This window comes from Limulus polyphemus, unplaced genomic scaffold (genome assembly GCF_000517525.1).
Source record: "Limulus polyphemus unplaced genomic scaffold, Limulus_polyphemus-2.1.2 Scaffold295, whole genome shotgun sequence".
In the NCBI taxonomy this organism is placed as follows: domain Eukaryota; kingdom Metazoa; phylum Arthropoda; class Merostomata; order Xiphosura; family Limulidae; genus Limulus; species Limulus polyphemus.
The window spans coordinates 261,770-274,256 of NW_013665905.1; the positions used below are offsets into that span (position 1 = coordinate 261,770).

A 12,487-nucleotide genomic window follows, 5' to 3' on the forward strand; every position below is an offset into this window, starting at 1 on the left:
CATTTAATAAATGTTTTGTTTTGATATATATGAATTGTTCGGGTTTTTCATCTAAAAAAAAGCGACATTAATTTCTTGAAGACCTAATACTATTGGTATGGTAGTTTGGGTTGTATGTGATTGAACGTTGTTATTGAATAGAAAAGACAAAAATACTAAAGCGACAGATCTTGCACAAAATGGTGGAAACTGATTAAATGTACCATGTTGTTCTTATAGATTAAAACATCCAAATATTAAATAGAACATAGTTGTATGGCAGCAGATTGAAAATAATGTATATGGACTTAAAATAAGGTACCGTTTTGTTGTGATTGATAATTATTATGTCTACTGTATGGTTATCGGAGTTTCTTATTAATTGGAACAATGTTTTAGTAAAAACTTGAATAACAAATATAAAAAAAAGGTTTCTAATGACTGACATGTAATAACGATTTTTTACTCGTTTTAGTAATAGTGCTGTTAGTTTTAAACATTCTTTTATTCAAAATTTGAATATCAAAGTAAAATATGTACAGTATGTTACAAATAATAATGCTTTTTGTTTTAATATTAGTGTTGTTATATTTCTAAACAGTTTTGTAATTTTAATTGCATTGGTATTCGAAAAGTTTTAAATTTAATTCTAAATTGCATGTAGTAATATTTATTTGTTACCCAGGCGACACTATGCATACAACATTATAAATGTCCAGGTCAAGGACCCCTGCGGTTAGTGTATAGCCAGCCATCCGTAATTCTGAACTGCGTAACGGAGGGGTGTGTGTTTATTTTTTTCTATAGCAAAGCCACACCGGGCTAGCTGCTGTGCCCACCGAGTGGATTCGAACCCCAGATTTTAGCATTGTAAATTCTTAAACTTACCGCTGTAGCACCGGGGGGCGGCAAACAATTAACAGCTACTATTACCCCAGAGTATTAGGGGGTCGTATTTTGCTTGTAAATTATTAAAATGCATAAATATTATCTCTTTGTTCTTAGTATTAACATCGGCGCCAATTCCAAGGCAACTACGACTTTACCAACGGCACAGGCACACTCTTATAACGCTGAAAGTACAAAGCGCGTTTTGTAATAACAAGTCTCGAACCAGAGACACTAGTAACTCTTTCCGATACGCTAACCCTGTTTAAGAAGTATGGTTTAATCATTCCCTAGGATAGTTCGTTTAACTTCAAGTGTGGCCAGCATTGGGTGAATAATAACTAAGTTTAGAATCCCTTATCCTACGTGCATTGATACCATCTTCTTTGTCACTTTGCTAAATTAAAATTAACGAATGAATATCATCTATAAGTTGCTTCTTAATGAAATATTCTGAATCTGGTGATGTATAAGTGATTAAGTTTTCAAAGAGTCAAAAAGATATGTTAACTTAAGGTAAACATGTTTCAAAATCTCGTAAACTTTCAATTACAGCAGAGGTAAAATATTTTTCAAAACTACAAAATCCTAAAAATAGGACAAGTACTTGAAAAATTAGACATGAACTTGTGTAAAGCTGTAACAATGATTACCTAAAAAGTACCGAATAAAACACGAATATTTAACTAAGTAAATCTGGAAGATGAAACGTTAAATTATAGAAAACTGAAAGACTATTACCTTGTTCTGTAAGACTACATCGAATAAACGTATGCCAACCTGAACGACTGGTCTTTACACTTTAGAATTAAACTTAAGAATATTAAGAGAATAAGCTACATGACTCTGGAAAATAAAACGCAAACCTGGAAGATGGAAAGACTTGAAATTTTAACTGTAACGATAAACTGTTTTTTTTTTTGTGAACAATAACTTCAATAAAATGCTCTTTAAGCAAAATTCGGTGAACTTTCTTTCTTGAGCCCTTTAAAGATCGAAGTTAAAAGGACCTGGGGAGTTTCTTTATTATTATTTTGTAGTTGCCCTTGACGTTAGCGGCCAATAGCACTGTTAGTTAGTGAAGATCAGAACTGGGCTACTTCAAAGAAAAAAGAAGGTAACAAATAAACGAAGCGACATGATTGGCCGTTGGTAAACTGGAACTTGGTGTCCACCAGACGATTTTCAATAACGACAAATAGGTGACCTTCATAACCTTAGCTCTGACGTCTTGAAGTAAAGTAGTGACGATTCGGTGACCATGAAGCTTATTATATAAAAGGATAAGAAAATTAAAGTAATTTGCAGTCCGGAGCTGACAACTCTCGCCTTAGACAAGTCCAACACTAAGAAAGAGAATTTATTTGAATATGGAGCGTTGGGTAAGTGTCGAATTTTTTTTTTTTCGCTATTGTTTTTTTCAAATCTTCAAGTTTATTTACCCTGTTTAAAACAATGCGTAAAATATTGCTTGATTCTATAAAACATTATTTAAATGACGTATTATGGTTTTGTTTTCTCTGTTATCTGTGTTGTGCCCGTCGCAGGTACCGAAACCCGATTTTTAGCGTTTTAAGCCCTTATACTTACCGCAGAGCACCAGGGGGTCAAATCATGGAAGAAAAGTATTAAAATGCATAAATCTTACTTTGCCCCCTAGTGGCACAGCGGTATGTCTGCGGACTTACAACGCTAGAAACCGGGTTTTGATACCCGTGGTGAGCAGAGCACAGATAGCACATTGTGTAGCTTTGTGCTTAACTTCAAACAAACAAATCTTGCCTCTTTGAATAATTTTACTCATTGTTGAAATTTCAAACAGCAAACACATAGAGTTATTAATCTCAACGTTGAAATTATTAAAGCAGTTTTGTTACTAGAATCATATAAAATAACTTGCAGAGAGAACGAGAAAGTCCTCCTCATGAGTAAGTAGTTAAGTGGTAACTTTACCGATTTACAACGCTAAAATTCGGGGTTCGATTTCACGCGATGGGCAGATCGCAAATAGTCAGTTGTGTAGCCTTACACTAAAACGAGCCCCCCCCCCAGTAGCACAGCAGTATGTCTGCAGACTTAAATGCTAGAAACCGGGTTTCGATACCCGTGGTGGGCAGAGCACAGATAGCCCATTATGTAGCACTGTGCTTACTTCCAAACAAACAAGCACTAAAACAAGAACGATAAACAAATAACACTTATGAAACGTTTTCTCACTCACGAAATTATGTTCGGTTTCGGCTTCAAAATATAATGAGTATTTAGTATATTGTAAAATTTTACGTAAACTTGAATAAGTGCTATTAGAAATAATAAAAAAATTGGAAATCGTGAAAGAGAAAAAAATAACGGCGGTACAGATTATATTATTGAATAAATATATTCTAGTGCTTATCAATACTATAGGAAACTAACGGTCGAATAATATGCCCTTTACTGATTTGTATCTTTATTTTATACAGATTTTCCTTGCTTCTGTCTGTCTGGCGATAACGGTAGTCCAGGGTCAACAAGCCTACAACGGTGCCCCTGTGAACCCCCAGGAAGCACTAAAGATACACCAGCTTCAACTTCTGCAGCACAAGAAACAAGAACAGCGCCATCTTCTGGAAGAGCAAAACATTTATGCTGGAAAATTCTCTTCCCAACAGCAGCCCCAAATAAGACAACAATACGTGCCTCAGCAACAGTACCAGCCACAAAGCTTCCAGGCCCCGCAGCAACAACAGTATTTACTCCAAGAACAGCAATACCAACAGCCTCGGGAACCTGCCAGACCACAGAACTACCACCCGCCCGCCCTTGTTCATAGCGTTAACATCGGCGCCAATCTCCGGGGCGACTACGACTTTGTCTATGATACAGGCAAAAGTTCATTAGGACAGAGTTTCCGCAAGGAAACCCGTCTTCCAGATGGCACAGTGAAAGGAGCCTACGGCTACCTAGACAAAGAAGGCCGTCAAAGAATTGTTAGGTACACCGCCGGCAAAGAGGGCTTCAAGGCGGAAGGTGATGTTGGTCCGGACGGCATACCAGCAGGAACTGCTCCTGGTCCTGCTCCGCGTCCTGTACACCACTAAACGATAAACAAATAAGTAAATTTAACCTCCCTCCTTCATTTTCTTATTTTATATGATGGATTCAATTCAACGAAAGAAACAAATCATATTCAGGAAATCGACATGATTTGTTTTTGATATTTAAATGTCTTATGTTTTATACAAATAATTATTCTGTTCGCATTCCAGTTTTATGAAAAATTCTAAATATATATATTTTAAAAAACAAAACAAGCTCTTGGTTGAAAATATAAACCAAAATAGAGATGTAAGCAATAGTACATACATTGTATATACAAATAGAGAAATAAAATATAAACCCAAAATATGACTTACTGTTACTTGTTGTTATATTTTATTACTGTCTCTCGCTCTACGTAAATATAAATGTTCAAAACACAGTGTGAACTTAAATGGTATGCAGTTGTAGTAAATTAATTTTAGGGAGACACCCATTTTGTTCATTCTATCTCTCAAGCCCCCCCCCCCCACTCCTAAAAAAAAAGGAGCTAATTTTAATTGAAACACTATTCCACTGCAAGTAACGAAACAGAAACACTAGTTCCACTGAAAATAACGAAACAGAAATACCATTTCCATTGAAAATAACGAAACAGAAACACTAGTTCCACTGCAAGTAACGAAACAGAAACACTAGTTCCACTGAAAATAACGAAACAGAAATACCATTTCCATTGAAAATAACGAAACAGAAACACTAGTTCCACTGCAAGTAACGAAACAGAAACACTAGTTCCACTGAAAATAACGAAACAGAAACACTAGTTCCACTGCAAGTAACGAAACAGAAACACTAGTTCCACTGCAAGTAACGAAACAGAAACACTAGTTCCACTGCAAGTAACGAAACAGAAACACTAGTTCCACTGAAAATAACGAAACAGAAATACCATTTCCACTGCAAGTAACGAAACAGAAACACTAGTTCCACTGAAAATAACGAAACAGAAACACTAGTTCCACTGAAAATAACGAAACAGAACAACAATATTTCCGTTGAAAATGAAACAGACAACACACGCGTGCTTGTCTACGTTCACAGCAACATATGGTGTGTGTTCCGATATTGAAGAGCATGAAAAATAATAGATGGACAGAATATTTTTATGTTTGCTATCAAGCACAAAGCTACACAATGAGGTATATGTGCTGTGCCTACTACGGGTATCGAAACCCCATCTGTAGCGTTATAAGTCTTCAGACTTACCGCTGAGCCACTGGGGGCTGAACTGAAGAACAGTGAAAATAAGTTAAACAAATTATAATAGAGAATTCTATTGCATTATACATGAAAAGTAGTTACCTTTCACTTTAACCTAACTGTCTATATAGACCTTTTTCGCGAAAACGTGTTTAGGCATTCATAAATGTTTAGATTATGTGCGCACCACCAATATCCTTGTTGGACACAAATCACATTTCGAAACAAAGAGACGACCAAAAGCCCAACAGAGGTGACAGTTTTGTCTGATGTAGCCTTGTTTGTTAGTAATATTCACGTCAATTTCTAAATCATGTTCGTCTAAATAAGGTAGATAAAGAATGTGAATGTTTCTTGGATTACTTGTCTGTTGAACAAATGTTATACGTGTTAACAGCGTTTCATCAGGTTTTAATTCGTTTTAGTCGTGCTTTATATAAACGATTTGCACATGTGTACCGTAGCGCTATGAGCGATAAGTCCCGGAAACACAAATTTCAAAGGTACCTATCTACAACGCAGATCAAAGACTGATCAACACAATCACGGGAAGAAAAAAATATCACCTCTAAGATATCCCACAATGCAGTATTGCCACTACCACTGTCAAAGTTTGTAGACTGGTCATCCGGGGGAACTCCTCTCACAGAAAATAATTGTTAATAAGTTGCACATATTATAATTGTTTGTTTGTTTGTAATTAAACACAAAGCTACACAATGGACTATCTGTGCTCTACCCACCACGGGTATTGAAACCCGGATTCTAGCGTTGTAAGCCCGCAGACATACCGCTGTGCCACTGGGGGCACATATTATAATCAATTGTGTACAAGGTAATTTTTAAACTTTGATATTCCCCTTGTAAACAGGTCCAAACCACGAATTAATGCACTTCTCCCCAGACACATTGGTAAGAAAAATATAAATTACAGAAAACTGCACCAAAATTGAAGGCATTAATCTACAGTTGTTGTTTTTTCTTATATGTCAATATAGTCTTTATATTACTAAATTTCATGCACATCTTGGATTTGCATTTAAGAAATGATACTGAATGAATTTTTCCCCTTTTTATCTTAATTTGTTTTATATTTTGAATAATTATATATATTGAGGACGAAGTGGGAGTTAGTGTTACGAGAATCTGAATGGGATTCTTTATCGTTGGTGTTAGATTATCTAAAGGTAACATAACATTTCTGCTGTAAGCCTAACTCAGAATATTTAGGAAAAAGAGCCTACCAATTCAGAAATATCGTGTTCAACTCATTACGAACACAGTTCAAGTAATAACCCCCTAGCGGCAGTTTCACTGCAGTATTTCACACGGAATCAAACTCATTTTATAAAATACTACAAGGAATACTTGTTTGTTCCACACTAGAAGTAATTTTCCTTTACTAGGAAAATTTCTTATATAAAGTACAATAAACGTGTGATAAGTTTGTAGGTAAGTTTGAATTATGTCCTTTTTATTATCTAAAACAGTTAATTAATAACACGACAGCAAGAACTCGGTTCAGTTTTATTACGTCAGATATCACGATAGCTCTGATATACTGATAGCTGAGTTCTTGCACAGATCTTAAAATATAACGTTCATAAATGGAAAAATATCATGATAGTATTCCTGTCATGACGAAGAGAATCTCGTGATATCTGATGTTTTTAACAAGTATGACCTTCATATGGGTGTGGCATTGCTAGAAATACCAAATAACGTATATAGCATGAATACTGTAATTCTTACGCGGAATCTAGCCTAGCCAAGCCCCTGACTGTTCTTGTTCTAATTCTTTGTGTCGAGTAGGTTGATTGAGGTTGCGACTGGGCGACCTTGTCTTGTGCCTGCGCGTTTCACATAGACTAAAAGTAGCTTTATATGACTGAATTCGGTGTGGGTGGGATAGACCCACTCTCTTTCACACTGATTAATTACTTTACCTTCTCTGAATCTGGTTCTTACTCATAAGTAAAGCTTCAGTACCTTGGGAAGTCTAAATAGTTCATCGAATACAATCAACTACCAAATTATTTGAAATCGTCTGAAAAGATCTAATAAACTGATTTAAATTTCTATTACACCACTTATTTGTTTTTAAGTGCAAAGTTACACAATGGGTTACCTGCGCTGTGTCCACCGAAGGGAATCAAACCCCGAATTTAGCTTTATAAGACATAAATCTTACTGGTGAACCATCGGAGGACACTATTTCTTTAAAAGTGAAGAAAACTGATGCGATATCGGATCTAGTGTCTCTTTTTGACCCACTTTTATGATTAATAGGACACTCAACGCTCTGATTTCATGGGTCATGACTTCCAAAATAACTGTGGCACTTTTTCACCAGATGCTTATTCAATACTTTAGGAGGTTTGATCGACATGTTGCTCTGATAACCAAAACTAACCTTAGCCGAGTTTAAAACGTGTTGCAGACAAGTTAGTGTGATTAATTGCGCTTTTTCCTTGTCTTACTAAAAAAATTTCTATAAATAATTAACTCTTTGTATATTAAAATACAACTCAGGATCCCCACCCTCGATATTCGTTTTTAAAGGTTTGCAAAGAACGTAATCATTTCTTCTTGTAACAATTCAATTTTATAAATAAAATACACACTAAGAAATTAAAAATGTGCAAATGGATCCAATAGTTATACTAAACAACACAGCGCACACACATCATTCCAGTCACTGTTAACATTGCTATATAAATTGAAATACAATATTTTTTATCAGTTATAGCATCATTGGTTTTTTAAACTCATTATGTTTGTCGTCACACAAAGCCTTATCCAGCTTTTTGAACTAAAAAACTAGATTGGCTGTCACTTTTATAACATGTACACAACTGAAAGTGTGGATCTTGTTCGGCAACATCATGTCTCGAATCTCGGATCCTTACACTCGCAACATGAAACACTGTTTGACCACACCCGGCTAAAACGCTTACGAACAGAAATATTTAATATCAACTAGTTGACGGCCGCGATGTTATCACTCTGATCTACAGAATATGAAAAGCATTTGATCTATATAGTTAAAAATTAGGGACGACTATACTCGAATTATAGAGATCGCTGACCGTCTAGCCTCGCGAATAGAAGATTCCGTTCAGGTTAGAAAATTCCAATTCTCAAGTTTTTGCTTGCTTTCATACTCCGCAAAATAAAATAACAGTACATTAACCGCTAAATCTGATATAAATAAAAACTTCAGAAAAACTTTTTTTACTTTGTTATTTAAAGGTTCAGTGTTGGATGACTCTGTATACTGAAATGCCATATAAACTTGCGACTATTAAACGTTAGGTAGAAACAGGTATGGATCACATTAACAATAACCACCCTTTTTAATTTAATACTCTCGTCAAAGTTTGTATCTAGAAAAAAAAACACTATATTGGAATTCAATACAAAACTAAGAACATATGTATTGAATATTTTGTGCAAACTATCTCGATACAGAGTCTCAAAGAACAACTTAGCTGACTCTACATATAAAACAGAATCATATACAAAAAGTAAACTGACGTATCTTTATTTCTAGTCCTCCGGTGGGTCAGTGGTAAATGTATGGACTTACAGCGCTAAAATAAGGAGCTCGATTACCGCGGTTGGCAAAGTGCAGATAGCCCATTGTGAAGCTTTGCACTGAGAAAACAACAACTATTTATGCCTATTATTGTGTTTCATACGAGTACAAGGAACACGGTAGTTGCACTTAATTTAATATTTATTTATTCCAAAGACTCGTTATAGAAAATAAGGCGTGTTTTAAGGATCCGTTAGATGTGTTGTTTTCTTCTACATTGACTTATACTAAGTTTTCAAGGTTTTTGCTAAAGAATGGAACAATAATTATATTATTTCGACAAAGATGAATTCCTTTACTGGGATTCCATGTAGATGGTGTACTATTTCATCTTACTCCAACGTGAGGGCCTTGGTTTCTTTCTTTTTTCTTTCGTATCGACCTTCGAAACAAGATTAGATATCCGTTATTCAGAACTTATATAGCTAGCAAAGAAATCGTGCTAGACACCTCCCTAAGGAAGCACAAAAAACAAAACAACAACAAAATCAACACCTTAAGCTATTTATCGTTTTGATGAGGAAAGATAATTTCGCGAGAAGCTATAGAATATTAATATCTATCTTTCTTGAAATCCTAAATAGTAAGTTAGAGGATTTTAATGTAATATAATCTAACATTATTTGCTGTGAGGATAGTTGCCACCTGAACACAAATAGTCGCATTTTATTATAAACTGAAGGTGTTGACCCAACGTTATATTAAGTATTTTCTTTTCTAATAATACAATAAATATTATAAAGTTTAATTTCATAATAAAGCGGCAAGTGAGCGAGCATAGTTTTGTTTTGACATTTTTTTTTGTGACTGTGTCTGTCAGGACTAGAAGTTATAAAGCTCGATTTGCAAACTAAGGTCGCAGAATAGAACTCCGTCACCAAACATGCTTGCCCTTTTACCCACTGGGGCGTTATAACGTGACAGTCAATCCTATTATTCGTTAGTAAAGAGTAGCTAAAGTAGCTCTAGTCTGTCACTGCTAAAATTAGGGACGGCTAGCGCAGTTATCCCTCGTTCTACTTTGGGCGAAATACAAAACAAACAAATAAACAAAACTGTGTCCATCTGGACATGGGTAAAACATACAAATAATATATTAACAAAAATCTGGAAACGCATAAATTATGCAAAAAAATCTAACAGGCAAAAACCAAGGAACATCACCTGACAACATTATTAAAATATACAAAACATATATATACGTCCCGTAATAGAATACGCCAGTCCTGCATGGATAAACATAGATCCCAAGCATATAAATAAGCTACAATCTGTACAAAACTCACTTATCACAACAGCATATAAAGTCCCCCGCAGTACCTCATCCAAATTCATGCACAGATATGCAAACATACAAACAATAGCCGACAGACTCTTGCATAATACTATAAATCACTTTGCAAAAAATTGGCAAAAGAATGATCTACTCTGCGAACTTGATCGCTACTACATACATGATGGAAGTAGACCTAAGCACCTCTCACCTGTGAACATATACTTTAGAAATAAAGATGTAATAAGGCCACCTATTACTAAACTCTAAAACCCTACAATAGTTAAACCTAAGAACAATACATTTAATAGGGTATTTCATGTAAAATTCATTCGATTAGCCTCTAACTAGTGAAATGTGTTGTGTGTGCATTATGGAACAGATTCTAGGGATATAGTGGAAAACACAGAATGTAACTGTCGATACCTACATGGACATTGCCTGACAGGGGTCGGAGCAAGTGCGGTTTACTCCAACCCTCATGTTGTATCAACACCAACATTCACCGGTAGTAAATCACAGTCCGGAAAGGAGGAAGAGGTCACCATGAACCTGACCCTCCCTGGTCCATCATACGAACAAAATACCGATATTGGAGAGTAGTGTCCATCTGTGAGGCTGACCAGCTATCTTGTTTGACCTATATACTTGGACAGAATGGAGAGACTACATCCTGTTGGATGGGAGTTGATTTTTAAAATTTAAATCTTTCTCATCTATTCTTCTTAAAGCCACGAGCGCAAGCAAGATATTGTTCATTTGAGGCATTATGGGATATGTTTTGAAATGACTTTTTGTAGTTTTAAGCGTTTTAAGGGTTAGTGTCCGTTGCATAAGTAAGCGTCGAATATTCTAGAATAACTTCTTACTTGTTTAATAACTTCAGCGTATACGGCTTTGGCGTATACTTGACAGTGTTCTATATCATAACTGGCTTTGCCTGAATCGTCAAAAAATGAAACGGTTTGTAATTTTTTAATCCGTTTCAACGCCCTTCCTTCAGCAAGATTTCTTCGCCAAACTTGCCTCTCCATCATAAATGAAAAAAATCACGTATTGAGAGGTAAGTGAAAGATTTCATAAATCCATTGATATTTCACACGTATCAGAACGTATTTTTTAAATTACGTCATATAACTTAAAATTTACGATTTAAACGCTGAAAGAAGATAAAGCACCCAAAACCAATAGGCTTAAGGTTTATAATAAAAATTTAATCACAAAGTTTTAACCAAAATAATTAATTTCAAACAGCATTATTAATTAAACTAGTAGCAATACGTTTCGGAGAGAGAAAGAAAAAAAAGAAGTAATAATAAAACTTAAAACTTCACGAAAACCTAATAAAAATGTACAAATTATGGTCACTAATCTCTAATTTAAATGTTTTTAGAACTCGCCAAGAACTTCGAAACGTCTACGGCAAGCTAAGTGTATGCATAAATTAAAACGAAAAACGATCTAAAATAAGTGCTAGCCCTCGAGAACATTCTTAAGACAACAATACAGGTCATAATTTTGTTGCTAAGCGACAAAGGTGAACGGAAAGTTACCAAAAGCCAACTGGCTTTTATATATATCAGATTATTTTTATAGCAGAATCTACCTTTCTGCGTTTGCTTCCTTATTTCATTTCTCACGGTATTTGACAATGCAATATATTTATTATTCTTTGTAAGCCTCGATGAATAGAAATACCCTTGGTAACTTTATATTTCCTGTTCATAAACAATCAACCACTTATTCAACCTTTTGTTTTTATTTTAATAAATGACAATAAACCATTAGCATTATAGAATTGCAACAACGCCTAAACTAGCTAATTGAATATGACCGTTACGCCGAGTTAAAAAATAATTATTGGATATTAGATAAATAGTAGATAGATAGTCAACATCGCTCAATGCCAAATCTTGGGATACATTTTACTAACGAATAGTGGGTTTGACCTTCACTTTATAACGCTCTCACGGATGAAAGAACGTGAATGTTTGGAGACGAGGTTCGATTTTGTGATCCGCAGATTACAAGCCGAGCGCCCTGACTTCCAAGCCTTGTTTGAGTTACTTGATGGATTATGTCGTATATACGACACCGGAAATGTCGTCCTAAACATACAATTAGAATACATTCTTGAATATTCTATCCTCAGTTATACTGTGTGATTATTGACAACACTCTTAGAATTTTGAAACTTAAAGCATAAAATACTGGTCTTTATTTACAGGATAATATTAGATATGATGAATCAGCTTTACTGACAAGATGTTTTTGTTTGTTTGTTTGAATTTATGGCACAAAGCTACACAATGGGCTATCCGTGCTCTGCCCACCACGGGTATCGAAACCCGGATTCTAGCGTTGTAAGTCCGCAGACATACCGCTGTGCCACTGGGGGGGGGGGCGACAAGATGTTAAAGAAAGAAAATTACTGCAGTATGACAAGTTTTATTTGATAACAACAACAA

The 12,487-nt window shown here is 35.2% G+C and overlaps 1 protein-coding gene across 1 annotated transcript; it reads left to right on the forward strand.

The window, feature by feature from the left end:
- Positions 1-2,184: 2,184 nt before the first annotated feature.
- Positions 2,185-3,947, forward strand: LOC106457132 (RNA polymerase II degradation factor 1-like). The gene is made up of 2 exons (XM_013916519.2): positions 2,185-2,249; positions 3,330-3,947. Exons 1-2 carry the CDS (start codon positions 2,238-2,240, stop codon positions 3,945-3,947), a joined length of 630 nt encoding a protein of 209 aa, XP_013771973.1. The 5' UTR covers positions 2,185-2,237.
- Positions 3,948-12,487: the final 8,540 nt, after the last annotated feature.